The 24,906-nt window shown below is 30.0% G+C and overlaps 1 protein-coding gene and 1 long non-coding RNA gene across 2 annotated transcripts; one reads left to right on the top strand and one right to left on the bottom strand.

The window, feature by feature from the left end:
• Positions 1–1,095: 1,095 nt before the first annotated feature.
• On the top strand, positions 1,096–3,484 carry LOC107926907 (F-box protein PP2-A12). Its single transcript, XM_016857854.2, has 3 exons — positions 1,096–1,746; positions 2,035–2,153; positions 2,913–3,484. Exons 1-3 carry the CDS (start codon positions 1,429–1,431, stop codon positions 3,358–3,360), a joined length of 885 nt encoding a protein of 294 aa, XP_016713343.1. The 5' UTR covers positions 1,096–1,428; the 3' UTR covers positions 3,361–3,484.
• A 14,241-nt stretch (positions 3,485–17,725) lies between these two features.
• On the bottom strand, positions 17,726–19,657 carry LOC121204649 (uncharacterized). The gene is made up of 3 exons (XR_005899849.1): positions 19,607–19,657; positions 19,077–19,159; positions 17,726–17,926 (listed from the first exon to the last, which is right to left on the bottom strand). It is a non-coding gene; the product is annotated as an uncharacterized lncRNA (long non-coding RNA).
• Positions 19,658–24,906: the final 5,249 nt, after the last annotated feature.

Genomic DNA, 24,906 nt, shown 5'->3' with positions numbered 1-24,906 from the left:
AATAAATGGAGCATGGCATGATTTTATTGTTTTATGTTTGTCTATGATACGTATGGTGATTATAAGAAAGAGAAATTAGGTTTTAAGCACGCAATTTCTGATTTTTCAGAAATGTAGTCAGCTGTCAAATTAAGATATTTATTTTTTTGTATTAAAATTTAGATATTTTCTAATACTAATTTGGCAATCCAATTACTCACAAAAACAAAATCCTTTCTTTTGCCTTTCACCAACTTTCGGAGGTCAATTCCATGGTTTCATTTTTTTTTTTAACATCTTGTAGTTTTAAATATTGTTTTAGGTAAGTTAAAGCTTTTTCTTTAAGAATACCCATTTTGTGACTGCTTCTAAATTTTCTTGGCTTTCAGACCTCAATATTTATGGGTGTTTACCCTCTTCTAAAAAGAAATTATTTTGTGTAGGCTTAACAATTTTATCAAACATTAAAGAAGAAGCAACAAAGCTTTATTAATATCATATTTAAAATAGAATAAAAAATTTTATAAAATTTATTCAACATAATATAATATACATATACGTTAAAAAAAATCCATTTCCTTAAATATTACACGAGTCATAATTTTGGCATGACATGTTGTAAAAATAAAACAAAAAAATAATAATAATTGTCAGGTTAATGTTAAAAATTAATGGCCAACATTGTGTTGAAACATTTTATTAGTTGAAAATAAAAAATTTATTTGATTATTAACTAAAATAAAAGTTATTACTATTCAAAACTTATAATACTTGATTATTAATAAATAGTTATAATGAAATATAACAAAGAAAAATAGTGGGTTTAGTTTCGGAAAATAGAACCATTTTTAATTTTTTATTTTCAAAAATATTAAAAAATGAAAATAAAAATATTTTAGAAAAAAACAAAATAGAGCTGTTTTCATTGTGGTGCTATTATTACACATAATTTAGAATGCAATCAATAAACATGAACTGCCACAACAACTCTTTAAACCCCAAATTCCCATTGTTTAGTGTAAGAAAATCTTCTATATAATTGTTATCCATTATGTTCACCTCAGGATTTACAGACTCCAAAACCATGGAAACACTCGCAATACTTCTCTTACTCCCAACACAAAAGCTACTTAACTCTTGTTTAATTTTGTTACATCTTCTTTAACTCATCTTTCTTCCATCTTTTACCCTCCAAATTGAGGCTTTTTTTTTTCTCCGTAAACAAACAGACAAAACAGTAACCCCAAAAAAAAACAAAAAAAAAAGATGAAAAATCCTTAAAAACGAGTACGCGTCCTTCCTTTAAATACCAGCTTGTTCTCTGTTTGCCACCTCTCTCTTTCTTTGTTTCTCTCTTCTTTCTTCTTTTGTGATTTATCATCAATACTCTCTGCCTTTGGAAGTCTGTTTTTTTTTCAGTGCCCTGGGTTTTCTTTTTCTTTTCTCTTGATGGGTGCCAGTTTCTCTCTTTTGTTCACAGACCAAGATGGTTTATCATCTTCATCGTCACCCAGTTTGGGGGATTTACCAGAGAGCTGTGTGGCCTCGATTATTGGGTATTTGGATCCTCCACAAATATGCAAGTTGGCAAAGTTGAACAGAGCGTTTAGGGCTGCTTCTTGGGCTGATTTCGTTTGGGAATCGAAATTGCCACCGAATTATGAAACCCTTGTCGGTAAAGTTCTGAGCTTTGTGCCTGAGAAGTTGGGTAAAAGAGACATTTATACGAGACTCTGTAGAGTTAATACCTTTGATGGTGGCACCAAGGTATAATTTGTTTTTGTTATTATTTTTGTTTCGATAATGAGAAAAAAAATCTGGGATTTGAAATTTGGGTCTTGAAGCTTTCTGGGTATTTGTTTTTTGATCAAGTTTTCTTATAAAGATCCGAAATTTCACTCCTCTACTTTTCCACTCTGTTTTTTTGGGAGCTTGGTTTCCAGTTTTAATTTCTTTTAAACGTTGTATTAAGACAATAATCATTTGGAAATAGCAAATCTTGGTAAAAAACCTAGTTTAATATTGATGGAATGAGGATTTGGGCACCTTTTGCAGAAAATATGGCTGGATAAGAGCACAGGCGGTGTTTGTATGTCGATATCTTCAAAGGGTTTACAGATAACAGGGATTGATGATCGAAGATATTGGAATCATATTCCTACTGAAGAATCTAGGTAAGATACAAGCAAATCCTTTATCTTCTATGTTAAGGAGAATGGGAGGATTAGTAGTTTCTTATCATCAATTCTTTTTTAGATTGGCTGATCAAAATCAAGAGTTTTGGGGGCATATCTAGCCGAATTTATCCGAAGCATGTTTTTGTTTTGGGCTATTTTGTTGTTAAATATCTCCATTTTTAATGTATTCTTTTGATTTTATGTGCTGGAATAATCGTCTAAATTGCAACTTGGTCTCCTTGGATCCTTGCATGTTAAAAGCAAAATATCTTTGTGCTCACCGCTTTTGACTTCTTCCCTGGTTACTATGGTTTGATCAAGCAACTGTGTTTGACATTTAAATCTTTTTATATTAATCCGTGGGGACAAACACTTAGTAATATAAACCCACAGGTTTCTTGCACAACACCAGTTAGAATTCTAACCCAAGTTTTGAAACATGCGTTACATATAACTGATTGGAAACTGTAAGAAATTAACTCAAGTATTTGACTTTTGTACAGTGGCCCAATATAGCTCATCACACGCGGTCAGAAACAGTCTGATTTGGTTAGTGTACGTAATTAAAGAAAAGGATGTCAATATAATAACTTACAAGTTTCTGTATTATGGCTGAATATAAGACCAAGTTTAATGTTGCTGGTTGATATTCATACATATTTCCTACATATTTCCTCTTCTATATTCGATATGATCAAGCTTTTAACTTAGTGGGAAATGGATATTGATCTCAATTACCATTTCTTTGTGATTTAGGTTCGGTTCCATTGCATATCTTCAGCAAATCTGGTGGTTTGAAGTTGATGGAGAGGTGGAATTTCCGTTTCCTACAGGGACATATAGCGTATTTTTCAGACTGCAGCTAGGTCGTGCCGTGAGGAGGTTCGGTCGCCGAATCTGCAACTCCGAGCATGTCCATGGTTGGGATATAAAACCCGTAAGGTTTCAGCTATGGACATCGGATGGTCAGTACGCCACATCTCAGTGTACAGTGAGTGATCCGGGGGAATGGTTTCACTACCATGTGGGGGATTTCAACGTCGAGAACTCGAATTCATCGACTAGGATTAAGATATCGATGACGCAAATTGATTGCACACATACAAAAGGTGGTCTTTGTTTAGATTCGGTGGTTATATACCCAAGTAAATTTAGAGAAAGGTTAAAGCAGAGAGGATATTTGAAATGTGCTAAACCCATGTAGTGACAAGTTAATGTTTTTGTAGAGCGGTTTACGCATATGGAATGAGAATGTAATCAACTTCTCAGGGGTTTAGATACTCAAAATGAGTCATTTTTGTGCATAAATTATGTTTGCATTTGTTTAATTATCCTCTTTTAACTTTGAGATGACACATTTGTATAGATTTTGTTAAAAAAATCAATTTAAAATAATTAATATTTAATAAGCTCCGATTTAAGAGTTGGTAACAATAAAAATTGTATTACAAAAAAGAACCCTCATCTAATCTATATTCTATATTTAAAAGCAAGCACCAACTCGGAAATAAACAACATATATACCTTAGATTTTTATTTTTATTTTTGAAGTTCACAATATATATATAGCGTTGGGATGAGTATTAGCTTAATTAGTATTAGTAGTATTATTAGTGTAGAAGGACATGGGTTTGAAAGTGTTCTAGTGTGCTTTAATCTCTTATTTAAGAGTTAGGGAGATGTTATGGCTAATTTTAAGTATTATATAAAAAAGAATAGATATGATAAAAACCTATAATGTGATTAATATTAAAAAAATAATATATATATGTATTAATTATCATTAATAGGAATTTTTATTTTAATAATTAATTAGGAGACTTTGATGTTAATGGTAATTAAAATAATTGATATTTTATTTTAATTAAAAAATAGAATCAAATAATTAATTTTAGAAGTTATTAAGGACATATATGTGGTTCAAAAAATTTTCCAATATTAAATTTAACAAAAAAATAAAATAAGAATTTTACTTGAAAATAGAAAAATTAGTTGACATTAAATTGAGAAATATTCAAATAAAAAATATTTTAATAGTTAATTAAGGAACTTTATTTTAAAAAGGACTTCAATATTAATGATAATAAAAAATAAAGAAAACAACTAATATTTGATTTCAATAAAAAAATTAAAGATATAATAGTTAATTAAAATTTATAAATGGCATATATGTTTTCCAAAGATATGATAAAGTGTTAGATGTTTTATGAAAACAAAAAGAGGATTGTTAATCCAATTTTATCGGATTTTCTAGCATTAGGAAGGCAAAGTTTTCCTAAGTGAATGGAAGGCATCGTGAGCCTCAAGCAAGCGATTACTTCTTAGTTTCGAACGAATGGGATGAAAGAAATGTCTCTTAAGCGGAGAAGAGTTTGAACATTGAGCAGGTTTGAAGAGGTGGAATCACGGACGTACTTCTACTATATGAGATTCAAGTTTACTTGGGTAAGGGTGATGAGAGTACCTCTTCACACTTAGAATATGTCACACTTAGAATCACTCATGGAAAGTTACAAATATAGTAAAATGACTATGAGGATTCCAACTAATCATTTAAGTCATATTGAGGAGGTTTTGATACTCAATTTTGGTGGTTTTATGTTTGTGATACTTAATTGATTGTTTTTGTCTAAAAAATCATTCTAACTAATCCATAACTCCAATGTCATTAGATGCTAAATCAATAGTCTCTATTGATCAAAGAAGTCCAAAAAGGCTTGGAAGGTCGATTAGAACACCAACATTGGACTATGATAATTCATTGAAGAATCCTTTAATTTACGTGGCCTAAATTTTTTGAGGGCCAATGCAACCAATGAAATGATTGAATCATTGAAGAATGAAAATAGATATAATGATCCCAAAATTAATGGAGCATATAGTGATGGGCAGACTCAAGACTAATTAAAGAGGATAAGGGTATATAATTAAAAACAAGGAAAGTACATAATCTTGAAACGATGGAGGATGCACTTTGGTTGGAAGACTTATTGATTTCTAATTTTTTAACCTGTAAGAGAATTTTATGCAAAAAAGAAGATGAGGCGTGGAGGGTGACAAACTCATAGATTTATAAAAAAAATAAAAAATGCGATGGCCTGTTAATAACCAATGGACTAATTAATCTTGAAACTAGGGTTTAAGGTCCGTGCATAATGTTTTCATAGCTAGTGTTTTGGTATGTGATTGCAAAACAATGAGATTCTCTTATTGAACATCAAAGATGTAAATAGTGAAATTAAGTTGATTTTTTTATGAAAGTGGTCATTTTTTTATCTTCAATATACACCAAGAAGGGGGAGGTTTGAATTAGTGTTTAAAAATTTATAGTGGTTTGTGTTGGATTTAGTGCTTGTATACTTGTATTTTTTGAACAATTTGGTTTAATAAAACATCCATTGATTACATTAATAGTTTTTGCATATTGTCCTCAATGTTTTCTGCACGCAAAGTAAAATAAAAGTAAATATTAGCTCACTAGTTATCTAATGTTTAACTAATACTAAACGATATTATGTGGTTGGATCATAATGCAAAAAGACAACTTGTATTAGTAGGTAAACATAACCATGTCATTAGTCTAATCGGAAATGAGCAAACCGATTCAAAGGCTAATATGTCGCCTACCAAGGCCAATTAGGGAGATGCTTTGTCTTAAACATTGGAGTGTATGACTCCCAGAAGATAGATACATAAATGTGACTGACTGGATTGACAGTATATAGGACAATAACCAAGTAGAATATATCATAGATTCATTTATAGATTCATTCACTTGTGAGATTTATAGTGTGTTATACTTTAATCCTGAATGGATGATGAACTATGTATGTTTGACTTGTATACTTTGACATAAGTAAAAGCCTAAGTTCAAATAGATAAATAACTGAAAGCTAGTGTGGTGGGTATATGATTTTTCAGTTTGTAGCTGTCGTAACCTTTTTTTTGAAAAAAACGGGAATCGACTAAGATTTTGGGAATGAAAATGAAGAATGGGAGTCGCCACCAATCTTTTTTGATGAGGTGTGATCGGATCACCTTAAATTAATCATTTTAATAAAAGTTAAGATTTACTAAAACGATAATTTTTGGTCTACGAAAATCAGAAAATGAGTTCGAGAGTTAGTTACGCACGAGGAAGGATTAGCACCCTCGATATGCCCAAAATTGGTACCTAGTTGATTAATTAGTGTCTTGGTGTCAAAAGTTTGAAAACTTGAAAAAATTTAAAATACGATCCCTTTTCTATAAAAAAGTTTAAATGTTAAAGACCTTCTCGTCTCAAAATATGAAATGTCACATCCAGTGAGTTAGGACACGACATCTTGAATTTTTTAGAGCGAGCTTGCCTTTTATATAAAACTTACGTATTTTAATTTGTTAGAAGGGTATTCGATTATTTAGAGTAAACGAGAAAAATCGAAACCCAGTAAGTTAGGGTACGTTTTCCCGAATTCTCAAACACCGAAATTGCCTTTATTTTAAAACAAATTCTTATTTCGAGATGACAAAATGTCATACCCGGTAAGTTAGGGCACAACACTTCGCATCTTCGAGAATAAACATTTTTAAAACTCGTATAGCGATTTAAAAGAGTGCCCCATTATTTAGGTTAAATGAGAAAAAATCGAAACCCAGTAAGTTAGGGCACGATTATTTCGAATTACCAAATGCGGAATATCACTTTTATGGAAGAATTATTTTAAGGCATTGTGTAAAAACATAATGTGATTTATAGTAATATAGAAGCAGATTATGATATTAATAATAACGTGTAATAATGAATGACAATAACAAGCAATTATAAAAAGATGACATAAAAACAAGGTTAGTAATATGTAAATATAAACTAATGCGTGAGGGAAGTGAAATGGTCGAACACGGAAGCAAATAGATAAATAAATAAATAATGGCAAAATAAAATGACAATTATAGCGATGATAACGATATAAAAGTATATACATATGTGTATTAAGGTACATACGTAGTAATGAGAAATATATAAAGGAAATATATATATATAATAGTACAATATTAAAAGATACATATGTATAGTATATATAAAAATGTATACGTAATAAAATTACATAGTATATATATGTTAGTAATAATAATTATGATGATACAAATAATGAATGATTTAAGGTTTGAAAGAATTTACAAAAGTATAAATAAATAGGTGACGAAACGATAATAATGAGGATAATGATATATATAAGTGACATAAGTACGCTAAAATACGTATATATATATATATATTTTTTAAATTAGTTAGTATAAAAACAATAGCGTATGGGTAATTACATATAAAAAGGTTATAGTAATAAAAGTAATAATGCCATAGTGATAATAATGAAAGGTATAATAGTAATTATAGTAAAATTGCAAAAATAATGATAATAATAATAAAAACATTACATAAATATATGGAAAATAAATATATGATAATATCAAATGTATATACATAACATGTACGTGTAATACAAAACAAAATATACACATAATATATTAAAACATATACATGACATACAAAATATACATGATAGAACATAATATGATATTTACAATATATAAAAACTATAACAAAATGATATACACGATATAATATTAATTTACATAGGCATAATATGAAGTATAATATACAAATATATATTAAAAGTACGTATATATGACACAAATGTATTAACAAAACAACTATAAAATATATATATAATATTAATTTAAAAAAATGTCTAAATAATAATAAAATATGCTAAGAATAATAATACAAGAATGGTAAAATAGAATAATAAATAATATTAAAATAATAAAGAGTAAAAATAATATAGAAACAGTAATAAATATGAAAAAGGGACTAAATTCGAAACAAATATTAAGTTTTGGGGCCGATTTTAAAATAAATATGAAAGAAGGGACCCTTTTGAATGCGCACGCGACTGCAGAGGATCAAAAGGGTAATTTACCCGAACCCTTAAAACAACGTCGCAAGAGGGAGGATTAAATCACAAAACGTGATGAATTTTGAGGCCAATTTGAAAGAAATAAAAAGCTAATTGCAAAACGTGCAAAAAGCGGAAGGACCGCGCGCGCAATTAGACCATCATACGAAAACGCGCGGATCCTGAGGCGGGTCGGAGCCGGGTCTCGGGTTAGGGTAGCTAAACGACGTCGTTTTGGCCTGTGGGAGTAAGGCCCAAAACGACGTCGTTTCTGAATGCCTATAAAAGCTAAAATTTTTCTAAAAAATTTCATTTTTACACCATTCTTAAAAAAAAAAAAAAACTGAGAGCTCCTCTCTGCTCTCCGGTTAGAGGGGAATCGGGGCCTCAACCGCCGCCGTGCCGGCCACCGTGCACGGTGGTCGGAGATCGAAAAGGTATTTTTTTAATATTTTATATGTATCTATAGTATGTATATATATATGTTAATACCTGTCAAAGATTCGAAAAAAAAATGAAACAAGAACACAAAAATATTAAAGCTATCACCTTAGATTTCAAACTTTGCTCCTGTGTTTGAACTGTTTTTCTTTGCTTTTTGATATTGCTAGAGTTTTTAGCTTCTTTGCTTGTGTTTAAAAACCTAAGATTATTTTTTCATTACACCAAAGGCCGAATATTACGATGGTTTTTGGATTTGGCTTTTAAATAGCCATTACATTTCCCTTTTTTTTTAATATCTGTCTTTTATTAATTTTTGCAGGTGTTTGTGGCGTGGATTCAATCTGGAGCAGAGGCGGTGGTGGATGGGACAGAGGCAAGTGGCTGAACGGCTAGGTTTTAGGTTTTCCTTTATTTTTCTTTAATGTATTGGGCTAGGGTTTCCTTTGCAATTGGGTTTTGGGTAGGTTATTTGGGTTTTAGGCTTAGTGGGTTCAGTGGGTTTTGGGCTAAGGGCCAAACGGGCTTGTACAGTAGCATTATTCACAATAGTGAAATTCATAATCTAACTAATGGATAAATGATATCCTCTTATCAACATTACATAATAGATGAAAAGTAAACATGACCATGATTCATTTGCCTTTTAGATAAATGACTTGATTACTACTTGATAGTAATTGACTTTTCATGAAGGAAGATGTAATGGCTACCATGAGATAAAATAAGATCAAATTGAGAGAACGAATTTATCTCAAATAGATTAAGGATATCCTATGAGAGTAATACACTTATGATAGGTCATTGGATGAGCACTTATCAAGTATATTTTCTAATGGTATGTAATTAGAGAGCCCAGTTACGATACTATAATGGAATGATTTTGTAACTAAATAAGTTTATAATTAATAGACAAAAAGTTAGAACTTATTAATAAATTATTTGAGCACTAATTATATATGTCCAATCGTTCCCTCAACTAGATCATTGAAACAAAAAATGAATTACATGTAAAACCAAATGAACAGAAATGAATGAAAATGATGGAGCTAGAGAAATGGATCGCATTCACAAACGAATGCGTTTTCTTACTAAGTATATAAATGACTTGAGAATTAATTTAAAAATTTTAAATTATTATTTAATCAATTATGATTAAATAATTAAAGTTCGAAAATAAAATTAAATTAATTAATCATTATAAATCCGTTAAATAAGGAAATTAAATATATTTCTTCTTAATTCTTTTAAGATTAAGTTAATATTTATTTTGGAAAACAAAAAGCAAATATTGGATCCAATTATATCTTACTCCCATGGAGCAAAACTTTGGTTACTAACTTTGCTTCTCTCAAGACTATCAAGCTTAAGTTTTGAGACGTGGCTGAATGTCTCTAGACCTTGAAGGTAAATCTGGAGACTTTGCTCCCCCCTCAAACAAAGTTTGGCTACTTGTTAAGTTTCAAGACTTGGGAGTTTTGTATTTCAAAACTTAGCTAAAGCTTAGAATTTTTTTTTAAAGAAATTGGGAGTACAAAAACTTTTGTAATTTGTTCAAGGCATTTTAAAACTTGGTTTTTAGTTTTATGAGAAATGAAAATAATTGAAGTATGGTGAAATTAGTTTTTGTAAATTTGATTAAGGGAATTTTAAAAATTATTTTATTATATTAAAATATTTGAAAGTTAAAGCTAACAAAATCTTCTCTATACCTTCCCTTCACAGAGAGTAAAAAGAAATACAAAAATTTGGGTTGATTAGGATTTTGAGTAGTTTTTCAATGATAGATGATAGAGCTAGGGGATTAATTATTCATTGAGAAAAAACAGGGTTAAGGGATAAGTAAGCCCTTTGAATTTTTAAAAAGAAAATTGATTAAACCCTTTTTATAAAAAATGCACTCAATTAAACTTTTGAACTTAAAAATTACATCAATTAAACCTTCCGACCAGCATCTTTTGTCTTTGACAATTATGGCAATAACGTGGCCATTGATGGTTGCTGAGTTAGTCATTCCATTGTTGACGCCGTGATCCATGTCAACTGTCACGTCAACAAAAAGTAAAAAATATTAAAATTTATTTAAAAATTTGAAGTCTAGAATCAACATAGACAAATAATTATTTAGAGATTTATTCTAGACAATTTTTTAAATTATTAAAAAATTAATATTTTAAAATTATTTATTCTTCCATATTATTTGATTTAAAATAATTTAACATATACATTTTGAGCATGTTAAAAGAAGTGTTTTTTTTTTCCACATCTCTATTTTGTATTGGCGAGCACAATAGTATCGTCAACAAATAAAAAGTGGCTAATAATCAGTGGTGGAGTTAGAAAATTTTTAGGTGATGAAATTAAATTGTATATTTTTATGTTAGTAAAAAAATATAATTTTACTATTTCAATAGTATATATTTTTATAATTTTTAAAAAATTAAATTAAATTATTATTATTTTTTAGATATCAAAGTATAATTTTACCATTACTAATTTAAAATTTTATAATTTATAAAGAATGTAAATGAAAATTAGGCCGGCAATCCCTAACTCTTTCACTACTAATAATAAACCCATTTTGGCAAGCTCGAATATCCAATTCATTTTAGTGGCATACTCTTAAATCTGTGACTTGAATTTTCTATTCTTCTAAACAAGCTCCTAATCCGAATTTACACTCCATTCTCATTTCAAATAAACGAAATTCCACAAACCTCATTTCACAATTTTAAAACACAACCATTGTGGATTAATGATATGTTTTTATACAATCTATTAATTTATATTATTAATTCCGTACATAATTTCTAACTTCTATCGACTCAAAATATAAATTTATTCAAACCTATCTATATTTTATAAATATTAATCCATAATTTATTTAGATCTATCATATTATTTTTTAATTTTATTTAATATTTAATATTGTATACCAATCTTCCATTATATATATTTATTTATTTTGTATATAATATTATATACTTAAAAACCTATTATGCTAGGCCAAGTTCGAATTAATCATAATTTCAACTAAATTGACTATTCAAATTTCAATCCATCTATATATTAGCTTCATAAATATATTTATTTAACATATAGGGACTCAACTTACGAAAGCCAAATTTTGAAACTGTGATTTTCGATACCAGTAGAAACCAAGTCATTACAATTCGGTTGTAGTTGCTCTGATAATGAATATGATATTTCATAGCTCAACTTCGATGATCGGGTCAGGTATAAGGTGTTACATACAAAATGTAGATCCAGTTGCAACTAAAGCAACAATTGGCATAAGATTCTCATCATCCTGTCATCATTAGTGTCTACAATTGCATGTTTGCCCCTCTTCCACTTATAAGAATAGTTTTGGTACAGGAGGCTTAGCAACTTCATCTTTCTGCTCTATATCTTTGTTTTATTGTAGCAAAATCTAATAAATGGGAGAGGGAAAAAGTAGCATGTGCCTGGTATTCTTGGTTTCTTCAGGCTTCAAAGTCCAATTGAAGATTAGTAAATCAAGATCAACAGGTATAAATGAGACTACCTTGTAAAACGACGCAACTCATTCTATTTGTTTGGCAACCAAGTCCTAGTAGCTATGGCCTACAGTGCAACATATTTAGGTTCTGTTCTGAAGTCTTGACCCTCAGGCCAGGTGGGTTGAACCTTGTTTGTGGGTTGAGAGGCCAACTCATCATAATCCACAGCATAATTCTCATCTTCACTAGAGTGGTGAAAGAATTTGATGATCGCATTAGGGATGAATGTAAACGAATGTCCTCGAACATATGTTTGCATGTTATGAGGGTTATCCTTGTATTGCATGGACTTCTGGAGATCGACATAAAACTTCGGTACTAGATTCCTCACAGAAAGCTTGGCATAAGAAACAGAGAAGATATTGAGTATTTAAGTTGAGAGATTGAGGGAACTTATCTTGTGCAATGTTAGGAACTTATTATAGTGCAAATTTGTTGTAAAGATTCTCTTTGTTGAGATCGTAATGTTTAAACTTTCAAGAAAAAAATAAACTTAGTAGAGATTGTGTCTTTTTTTAAAAGGGAGTAATAATATTAAGAATAGAGCATATTAGCAGTACGAAGAAGACCTTGTCGAACTACAAGGATCCGAACCTAACAACCAGAGGACATGAGGAAAACTCAGTTGAACATTCATTCTTACAGTTAACCACCAAGCGATAACAAGCTAGATTGTCTTTTGATCCCAGCCTTGACTAGGCGATCAGCTGTCCCATTTACTTCTCTGGAGATTTCATGAATTTCCCAACTTTGACCCCTGCCTATGCCAAAACAGAACTCTATACTCCTTATACAGCTGGGAGCTTTCGACGGTGATCTGAACCAGGAAACATCAATGTCACAGTTGTAATACCCAAATTATGCCCGGGGCCCATTTACAACCTAGCCCAACAAAAAAAAACCAAACCCATTTATCCCCTAAAACAAGACCCAATTAAAAGCAGCCCAATACCCATTACACAAAATTTTTTTGAAACCCTAATCTACCCTAGCCGCCACTGCCCTTTGACCAACCCTCTGACTCCTCTGTCACCACCCACTCCTCCACCGGCCACGCCTGCAGCGCGCCACCGACGTCAGCTCTCTACTGCTTCCAACCACTACCAACTTGCACCTGCAGAGAGAAGAAATAATCATCAACAAGCAACTTGTAAATGGCTATAAAAGCCTTTAAAATTCTATGTAAGGGGGATTTTTTTTGGAGAAAAATAAAAACGAAATTTTCATTCAAAAAAACACAAAAACAGAGATTGAGAACCAAAAAGAGAGAATAATCGAAAAGCAAAACTAAATCAGGAGGTGATTTCTTTTTTTCTTCTTATTTTTTAACTTTCGAATTCTTTTTTTTTTCTTTTCTTTCTTTTTCTTTCAACATAAACATATACATAAATATAAAAGAAAAAAAAAACCAAAAAAACTTCACCTTCTACGATTTTCCGCCACCGTGTACGGTGGCCGACGGTGGTCGCCGGCGACGGCCGGCACGGCGGTGGTCGATCGGAGCAAGACCGGAATTCGGGGAAAGGGCGAGCTTTTCTTGAAAGAAATATTTTTTTAAGAAAGGTGGGCTGAAATGAGGGAAAAAGAAATTTTGGGGCATTGGATCCAAAACGACGTCGTTTTGGACTTAAGTGCCAGTGCCAAAACGACGTCGTTTCATTACAACCCGGATTTCGACCCGACCCATTAAAGGGGATCCGCATGTTTTATTTTTAATGGGTTATTTATGTCTCTAGTCCTCCCGATTTTTATTATTTAACTTAAATAGCGGCATATTCTTTTAAATCACAATACAAGTTTTGAAATAAACGCTTATTCTCGAAAATACGAGGTGTTGTGTTCTAACTTATCGAATATGACATCTTGTTATCTCGAGATAAGAGCTTTTACAAATAAAGGCAATATTCGGTATTAAGAAATTCGAGAAAACGTGCCCTAACTTACTGGGTTTTGACTTTTCTCGTTTACCCTAAATAACCGAACATCCTTTTTAAAAAAAAGTTAAAATACATGAATTTTAAATAAAGGCAAGTTCATTCTCAATGTTCGAGATGATGTGTCCTAACTTACTGGGCGTGACATTTTATTACTTCGAAATGAGAGAGCCTTTAACATCCGTTTTAATTTATTCGATCATTTTTAAATCAGCATTAATACAAAGAGGGATTGTATTTTAAATTCTTTCAAGTTTTCAAATCTTCGACACTAAGACACTAATTAATCAACTAGGTACCAATTTTGGGCGTATCGAGGGTGCTAATCCTTCCTCGTGCGTAACCGACTCTCGAAACTATTTTCTTGATTTGCGTGGACCAAAATCGTTGTTTAAATAAATCAAACTATTTATTAAAAACAACCACTTTTATGAGGTGACCCGATCACACCTCATCAAAAAAGATTGGTGGCGACTCCTCTATTCGTTTTCATTTTCAAAATCCAAGTCGATTCCCGTTTTTCAAAAAAATGGTTTCGACAACAGTCACTTTTCACTAGTACCTTAATACATACCAAACAAACTATGTATATTTAAAACAACGGTCCTCGCAATAACTCTTGTTGTAATACCCAGAAAATTTTTACAGTAAGATATTATCCTTGATATAGTAAAATAAGGAAATAAAGTGACAAAAAGGGAAATTTTGAGTTATGTCAATATTGAGAAGTATATTATGACATATTAATTCAAGAAAGGACTAAATTGTAAAAGTGAGAAAAGTTTTGTTGCACAAGAGTAAATATTCAAAATTTGAGGGGTTAAAGTGTAAATATAAAAAATTTGAAGGACCAATAGTATAAATATTTTAAGAGTGGAATGATCTAGAAACTAAGGAAAATGGATGAATTAGGACCAAATTGAATAGATGAAGAACTATGAGGGACTAAATTGTAATTTTACCAAATTAAATGATGACTCAAGGATAGAATTTTAAAAGATAATGAAGGGCAAAATGGTCAATTTGAAGAGAGAGAAATCTAGAAAGTAATAATGATGCTAGAGATATTTTGATATTTTATAATTATTTAATTAGATAAATATTATTTTATTAATATTTTAATAAGATATTTTATTATTATTTTATTAGTATATAAAGAAAGAAAGATGAGAAATTCTTATCCATATTTTCCCATGCACTAATGTGAGAGAAAGAGAGGAAGAAAGAAAGATGAGAAATTCTTATCCATATTTTCCCATGCACTAACGTGAGAGAAAGAGAGGAAGAAAGAAAGTTTTGCTTTCTTTACAATTTGGTCCTTTTACCAAAAATTCACCATTTTCACCCAAAAATCAAATGAATTTCCATAGCTACCAAGAGACAAAAATGTTAAGGAGAGCATGGGGAGTTAGAATATCAAGTTGGATTCAAGAAATAGAAGCTGGAGGAGAGAGAAAATCAAGTTAAAGATTAGTATCAATAGAACAAGGTAAGTATATCAAGATTTCAATATGTTTTTAAGTTTGTTATTATTGAGAAAGCATGGAAATAATGTTATAGTAGAGTTTTCTTACATAAGGTGCTATGTTCTTGATATGTTAGTGAAGAGAAAATAAGAGAAAGTGAAGAGAAATGGTGTAGAAAAAGAAAATAAGGGTGTTATAACATAGTAATTAATATCTTGTACTAAAACAGTTTTGGACAGCAGCAGTAGTTTAACTTTGAAAAATCACCAAACATTGTAGAAATCGAATTATAGGATGAATAAAATATGAAATTAAAGCTTATTGAGTCTAGTTTCTTATAGAAGAAATTATGTAAGCAATGGAATTGTAAATCATGAGATATAATAAATTTTGTGAGACAAGATCAGAATGATTTCGGGTTCCCCTGTTCTGACTTTGAAAAATCATAAAAAATTGGATAAAAATAATTATGGGTTTAAATTTATATTTTTATAATCCTGAATGAGTTTATTTTCAATAGAAATAAACGGGAACATCATTCGAATTCTGTACGAGGAGATAATTAATTTTTGGAGAAGAAGTGTCAGAACTGTCAGACAGCAGAACTGTACTTATTGGCTAAACCAAAAATTCTGAAACTTTTATGGTAAGAATATATATGAGTCTAGTTTCAGGGAAAATTATCAGATATTAATTTGGAGTTCTATAGATCCAGATATAAATAATTTAGTGACTATGATACAGATAGACAACTTGAATATTCGTAAAAGTAAATAATAAAAATTATGGATAATGTTACTTACAAGTGTGTTATCTACATTAAGGATGTGGAATGGAGAGGAGGAGGAGGAAAAATATGTATGAATATTCATCTAGCATGGCTAATTTGCATATTTTAGGCTCAGGGACTAAATTGAATAAAAGTAAAACTTTATGGGCAATTTTGTAAACACGTCAAAAATGATCAAATTGCATGAAATGGATTATTTTATTATTTAAATTAAAAAATTGAATGAAATTATTAATTTAGTTCAAGATCGAGGGAAAACATGTTTTAGGGATTAAATTGAAAAGTGTTGAAATTATGAAAAATTCTGATAGTTTATAGAATTCATGGATTGTTATCAATATATATGAGAATAATAGCTTGAAATAAGGATTAAGTTGCAAGAATTTTATTTTCCTGACCCTAAGGATGAAATCGTCATTAATTAAAAATTTAGGGGCAAAATGGTAATTTTTCCTAGAGCATAAATTAATGCATTAGAATATGAAATAAATGAAAATGACGATCAAATTTATTTATAAAGATCCGGATGACTCAAATATGAGACTTGATCGTGGAAAAGAAAAGATATCAGATTAATGAAATTATAAACACAAACAAGCAATGAGGTAAGTTCGTGTAACTTGAATTATATTCTTAAATGCTTGAGGTTGTATGTTTTTGATGTGAATATGATTTGAATGTTCATTGTATGAAAATTAATGAAATATTGATATATTTGATAAAATGGGAAAAATCCTGGTTGAATGAAAGGAAAATTCGATGGATCTTTAAAAAGGAATTGACGGTAAAAAGGATCTAGCCCGGACGGGTGATCCTATCCTGATATATCCCTCCCGAAGAATACGTGTAAAACGGATTTTGCTCGAATGCGTAATTCGAATTAGGGTATGAATTTAGCCTGGATTGGTAATTCAGATCCAAGCTCATTAGAGTAATTATCGTTGCAGGGGATTTGTAACACCCCCTAACCCTAAACCATCACCGGAAGAGAGTTATGGAGCATTACCGGAGTTTACAGAATAATTACACACAATTCCATTATTTTCTTATGTTCATGTCAAAGCTGTCTTCTTGAGCAACAGTCACTAAAATATTTATATCTGGAGCTACGAAGCTCCAAATTAAGTTCCGTTAATTTTCCTTCAAACTAGACTCACATACCTTTCTACCATAAAAATTTCAGAATTTTTTGTTTAGCCAATTAGTACAGTTTATTCCTCAAAGTTACCCCTGGTCTGCTATTTGACAGCTTCGACCTTTCTTTACTAAAATTTAATTATCTCATAGCACAGAACTCGGGTGATATTCCTGTTTATTTATCTTGAAAGTAGACTCATTAAGGATTCTAAGAATATAAATTATAGCCCATAATTATTTTTATACAATTTTTAATTATTTTCCCAATTCAGAATAGGGAATTCCAAAATCAATCTGACATTGTCTCATAAAAATTCAAATTCATACCAAATTATTCAAATCCTATTTTATACCATAACCAAACCTTAAATTTATTTATTTCATCCTTACATTTACAATTTCAAAATGACACACACATAAGGCATCCTAGGTACATGCCATTACCCATAATTAACACACTTTACCTCATTGAATTTGGGATCGGCCTGGGATGCTGATTCAACGTTCTATCTTTACTTAACCTGCGCACGGAACAAACCGTACGCTGAGTATGGTATACTCAGTGATATTTCCATAATCTGAACACTTAATAACATAACAATTAAACTTAAAATCACAATAACAATTATAAGTATTCATTTATTTATTTTATAGATGAATTTCATTTACTTACCGTATAAATTCTATACAATATATTCACAATTCACTTGTATTCACACTTTACTTCTTAACAATATACCATTTTAATTCATTCTAACATCAATCATCATCCATTTGAACTTCACTCATTTCATGAACCTTTTGGTTCATGTTTTCAATCTCATATCTCAATTTCAATTCTCAATTCAATTTCTCATTTCATTCTAATAGCTCAATCAATCAAATTCACTCGATTTATCTTTTCACTTATTTACCCCTATTAACAAGATTCGGACTCTGATAGATACGCGGATTCCTCCCAAACACACCAGAATATCCAACACAAACACACCCGGAATATTATAAATCCTCCATAACACACCAGTATATCATATCCTCCCAAACATACCAATAAGGCATTAAATGCCTCTTCGGATAAACCGAAGTATATAATAACAGAAACATCTTCTCGGCCGAACTACAAATCTCCTCATCACATCACAAACCCAATGGCATGCCATTTGTATCCAATCTGGTCCAATACTGTTAATAGGGTATTTGATTCACTTTCTCAATTTAATGAATCTTTCATCAATATACCATTCTAATAATCACATATATTCACACATTTTCACAATTTCATACATTTTCATTCAATTCAACAAATATATTTCAATTATTCACATTAATTCATAATCCAATACAACTCAATTCACTTTTCAATATCAAATATTCAATTATCACAAATCTCATATATTCATATCAATTCCCTCATATTTCCAATCAATATAATTTTTCAATATAACATTCATTCAATATTCAAATTTTTACATAGATCATATATATATATTATAATTTCAATCAATATAAATTCAATCAAAATGATTTCAATCAATATAAATTTGATAAATTCATCACATACCAAAATCAATCCATTTCAATTGTAAAACATCATAATTCTAACACTAACAATTGTCATATGTATATAAATATAACAAATAATGACTGAGTTCGGATTATTGAAATACAAACCGTATTTTTCGATCTTTTCCAAGCTTTTACTCGTCGACTTTGCTATTTCCTTACTTAGCCGAAACTTCTCGAGACAACGTTAGCTACGGAAATTAAAACAATTTATATTCATTAGTTCACTACTAATTTATATCTAATTAATTGAATTTTCTATTCAATTTTCTACTTTAATTTCAATTTAATCTTAACTAATTTTCACTTACGTTTCTAATTCAATTCACATTCTATTTCTATTCAAATTTCATCCATACTATCATTTAAATATTAAATTTCCAGCATATTTTCCTAATTTCAAAATTTCATCAATTTAGTTCCTACAACATAAAACTTATAACTTACTTTACAATTTGATCTTATTATCAATTCTAACTTGAAATTCACTCAATTAAACCCTTAATTCACTATTTTATTCAACATGAACTATACTTGAAAAACTATAAACTCTCAAAATATCAACTTAATTTCAATAAAACCTTGTTTTAAAGCTTCTAAAACATCAAATTTAAGAGGAAATGACTTAATTGACTTACCAAATTAAACTTCAAGCTTCAAACCTTATATTTTCCCTTTTTTTTCTTTCTTTTCTTTCTTTCTTTCCTTCCTTCCCTCTCTCTCTGTCTCGTTTCTACTATTCTGTTTCTTCCCTTCTTCTCTTTTTTTTTCTTTTGTTTTATATACATATATATAATATTATTTATACTTAAATAATAAGTAATACTTATTTATTATTTATACATGTGTATATTATTAATACATGTGTATCTATTTAAAACCATACATTTGTCACTTTTCTTTTCTTTTTTCTTTTAATTTATTTAATAATAATAGTTAATAATAATTTATAATTTATAATTCAACAATAATCTAGAAAAATCTTTAGATTTTTCATTGTTTGCCGCCTCAACTATACTAAATGGTCTATTTTCCATTTTGGTCCTTTTTATTTTCTTTTAATCTACAATTCAACTTTTATCCTTTATTCAATTTAGTCATTTTCCTAATTACTCTTAATTAAGCTAAATTCACTTAATTAAACTCTAATTAACCACTCTACTAACTTCATAAATATATATATTTAAAATATTTACTAATCAATTTTTCAAAAACGGAGACCCGAAAATACATTTTTCGATAACCTTAAAGTTCGGGTCGTTACATTTCTTCCCCCCTTTTTAATAAATTTCGTCCTCAAAATTTTCCTGAAAAGAGGTGGGGGTACAAAGATCTCATTGTTTCTTTCGGTTCCCGTATTGTTTCCTCAATATCATGGCTTCACTTACTCAAGCGAGTATCTCAACAGGCTTTTTCTCCATACGATAAATCATATCAAATCTCATTATTCTTTGTCGATATAACATGTAACAAATCTGATCTATATCATTTTCTGAGCTTCAAATCAGGGAAAATTATCATAAACTTTCTGTAACTTCAGAAGCAAAACCAAACAATATTTTACCGATTTGACTTTTCTACAACTTCACATAGCCCAACAGAACAAGAATTCAATTTCTTTTTCAACCCGATCTTCAAAATTTTCTTCCAAGGTGAATCTTTAAGAAATATCATATCACTAATAAAATACTCAATATCCCAACGTTTCAAATCCACATATGATTCTTGTCTATCAAAACTACTTTCAATCTATCTCGAATCACTTCCACTTTTCTTCAATTTCACGAGTTAAACAACTCTGTATATTCTTTTTCTCACTGTATTTAATCAGATCCCATGCAGTTTTACATCAATCATTATTCAGAACTTCATACAGTGTTGAAAACTATTATTACGCACCCAGAACTTCTTGTACTTGTTCTATAATCAGAGTGTAAACCACGTATCTTAATCAGAAATAATAGAAACCACCATACCATGTAATCTGATAATCTCAGAAACCTATATTTCAGACAATTATTGAGTAAGAAACTTATTCATACTAGAATAGAATATACAAGCTTCACCATACCTTCGATGATTACTCAAATATCATCTTTCTTTTTCGAAGATAGGGATAATTCTAACTCAGATTCCATAAAAATTCTATCCCATTTTCATTCTGACGTCACTACTGGTTGTAACAGTTTTGAAGATATCTGTATCTGATATAAACAATTATATATAAATTCAAAGTATTGCTTTTCTTTCCCAGTCTTTAACACATCTGCCTCAAATCACTGTACATCTTATTTCTTCCAGAATGCATAGACATAGTACTGTTATAAATTTCATGCAAATTCTTTTGTCTAAGCTCTGAATTCTTTAGTACAACTTCTATTTCTAAATAGCAGACAGTCATCAAATTCAATCTAAAATTTTCAATTAAAATCATTTGTTCACTATACCCATTTAACCAATAACTCATAATCACATTTCTGAACTTTGCATACCTGCTGTAGAGAAGTAAGTTTAACCTTTATTTTAACTAGAATTGAGCCATCATCAGATAATGACAATCGAATGTTCATAGCTCATAACACAAAGAAAAACTTTTAATTCTGAGTATACATAACTTCATATGCCTTCCCTGAACAATAATCAATTATCAAATCATGATCTCTTAATGCGAAGACAATAGCTACCACTTTCAAGTCATGTATCAGATAATTCTTTCTATATAATTCCAACTTTCTGAAAACATAAACCGTTAATTCACTTTCTTGCATCAAACACTACTATCCCTGTAAATCACAAGTTCCTTTACCGGATTTCGGACTAAACCAGAACTAGTGTTTCGGTTAACTGAGTTTTCAACTAATCAAAACTTTACTGACATTTATCAGACCATTCCAATTCCATATCTTTCTATAATAACCGTATCATCCAAAAAATCTTTTTTTTTTCAAATTTCTGATAATAACCGACTAGTCTCAGAAAACCATTATTTCAGATATAATTTCAGTATCATTTCAATCACAAGATCTATAGCAAATTCAGTTTCTTCAATCAACAGTAATTTAGGTAACTCTTCTAGAAACATATCATAATTGTCACATACTATTGCCACTGATTTTTTTTTTACTTTACTTTGACTCAGAAACTTTAATATCCAATTCATAAGTAAAGTAAGTACTATAACCTTTTCCGGCACATTTCTGTGTTGACATGATAATATCATAATGGACAAATCATTCAATCTTTTCTGATTCAAAATAAAACATTTCATCATCCCAAATTTACAATATAATATACTTCTGTTTATATTTTGCCACAGTATCATGCAAAATTAACCATTCCATTCTTAGAGTCACGTCAAACAATAATATCATCAAATTAATCAAAAAAATAGTACCTTAATATCATTATCAGACACTTCCCGTAAATTTTATCAACCAATAAATATTGATCTGGAAAATTTGATACTTCTACCAAAAATTCAACGAACTCAACAGGCAAATCCTTAGTAGAACTGAATTCATGCAATCATTGGAATAATCAAACCAAAAGCAATTTAAAATAATCATATCAATATCGATAAAGAAGAAAGTACCTGGAATGACATCCGGTAGAGAACTATCCTCTTCTACACGATTAATATATATATACCTTGGCTGATATTCATTCTCCAAATTTTACAGTGAAATCCTGTCACACTTCAACTATCACTCACATTTCTGGGTTACAGAGTAATCTACCTCTGATAACTGTGGTACTCGGTCTTGAATTCTGAATAATATCTTTTCAACTTTCTTCGAACAATCACTAAAATAATAATCAAAAGAATCATATCTAACTCATATCCCATTCTTTATTCTACATTCTTCGGCTTTTGTCTTCATCTAAACCATTTTCAAACCATTTGTATATCATAGTTTCTATCGGAATACACCCTCTGATATATTTATTCAATCAAATAATTTCAATTCAAACATAATTGCGGGTATATTACTCTGTTTAAAATTTAAAAATTCCTTCGTATCTCTGATCAAGAAATCTCTGACTGATATATATATTTCTTTCAAAACTTATTTCAGAAAATTTCCAAATAACCCTTTCATACATAATCACAACATTAATCAATATTTTCATCACTGGCAGACTAAATCTTTTAGCAGAAATATCATACCTTTTTAACATTTATTCGGCGAGTAAAACAATTCATAGATAACCCTGATATAATACTCTCTAACTAGATTTCAGTTTTCTTTTCAAAATCAATTTCAACTATAATTCCCAATTATTTCACACTATATTTACGGAGTATTTAACAACAGATACTTACCCGTTCCGATGAGTTCTATACTTTGAAGCACTTCGGGAACCGATTGAGAAACAGGAGAGGCAATTATCGTAACAGATACAATTTCTTATATTCACTAAAAAGCATCAGTTATAATTCTAAACATTATGTATTATCTCTTTCTCTATTATTTCATCATTCAACATTCAGTAACTAATTACTCATTGAATAAATACTCAGTATTACCGATTCAGTTTTCATCTAATTCACGAGACTTTTCGTTTTTAGTATACATTTCATAATCAATACTATCAATATATTCTTCTAACGTTTTCACTATAAAACAGAAGCAAACAAATATATCAGCATCCAATCCCGATTCAATTTCAACTTAACTTTGGCATGTACCTCTAGACTCAATTCTGAGCTTGATTTAGTCCGAGAATCGGATAAACCTGATAGCTCTGATACCAACAATTGTAACACCCCCTAACCTTAAACCATCACCGGAAGAGAGTTATGGAGCATTACCGGAGTTTACAGAATAATTACACACAATTCCATTATTTTCTTATGTTCATGTCAAAGCTGTCTTCTTGAGCAACAGTCACTAAAATATTTATATCTAGAGCTACGAAGCTCCAAATTAAGTTCCGTTAATTTTCCTTAAAACTAGACTCATATACTTTTCTACCATAAAAATTTCTGAATTTTTGGTTTAGCCAATTAGTACAGTTTATTCCTCAAAGTTACCCCTGGTCTGCTATTTGACAGCTTCGACCTTTCTTTACTAAAATTTAATTATCTCATAGCACAGGACTCGGGTGATGTTCCCGTTTATTTATCTTGAAAATAGACTCATTAAGGATTCTAAGAATATAAATTATAGCCCATAATTATTTTTATACATTTTTTAATGATTTTCCCAATTCAGAATAGGGAATTCCGAAATCAATCTAACATTGTCTCATAAAAATTCAAATTCATACCAAATTATTCAAATCCTATTTTATACCATAACCAAACCTTAAATTTATTTATTTCATCCTTACATTTACAATTTCAAAATGACACACACATAAGGCATCCTAGGTACATGCCATTACCCATAATTAACACACTTTACCTCATTGAATTTGGGATCGGCCTGGGATGCTGATTCAACGTTCTATCTTTACTTAACCTGCGCACGGAAACAAACCGTACGTTGAGTATGGTATACTCAGTGGTATTTCCATAATCTGAACACTTAATAACATAACAATTAAACTTAAAATCACAATAACAATTATAAGTATTCATTTATTTATTTTATAGATGAATTTCATTTACTTACCGTATAAATTCTATACAATATATTCACAATTCACTTGTATTCACACTTTACTTCTTAACAATATACCATTTTAATTCATTCTAACATCAATCATCATCCATTTGAACTTCACTCATTTCATGAACCTTTTGGTTCATGTTTTCAATCTCATATCTCAATTTTAATTCTCAATTCAATTTCTCATTTCATTCTAATAGCTCAATCAATCAAATTCACTCGATTTATCTTTTCACTTATTTACCCCTATTAACAAGATTCGGACTCTGATAGATACGCGGATTCCTCTCAAACACACCAGAATATCCAACACAAACACACCC

The sequence above is a fragment of the Gossypium hirsutum genome, chromosome A08 (genome assembly GCF_007990345.1).
Source record: "Gossypium hirsutum isolate 1008001.06 chromosome A08, Gossypium_hirsutum_v2.1, whole genome shotgun sequence".
NCBI classification, from domain to species: Eukaryota; Viridiplantae; Streptophyta; class Magnoliopsida; order Malvales; family Malvaceae; genus Gossypium; species Gossypium hirsutum.
Note: the sequence above shows the minus strand (reverse complement) of the source record. Positions and strands in the feature narration are given on the sequence as shown.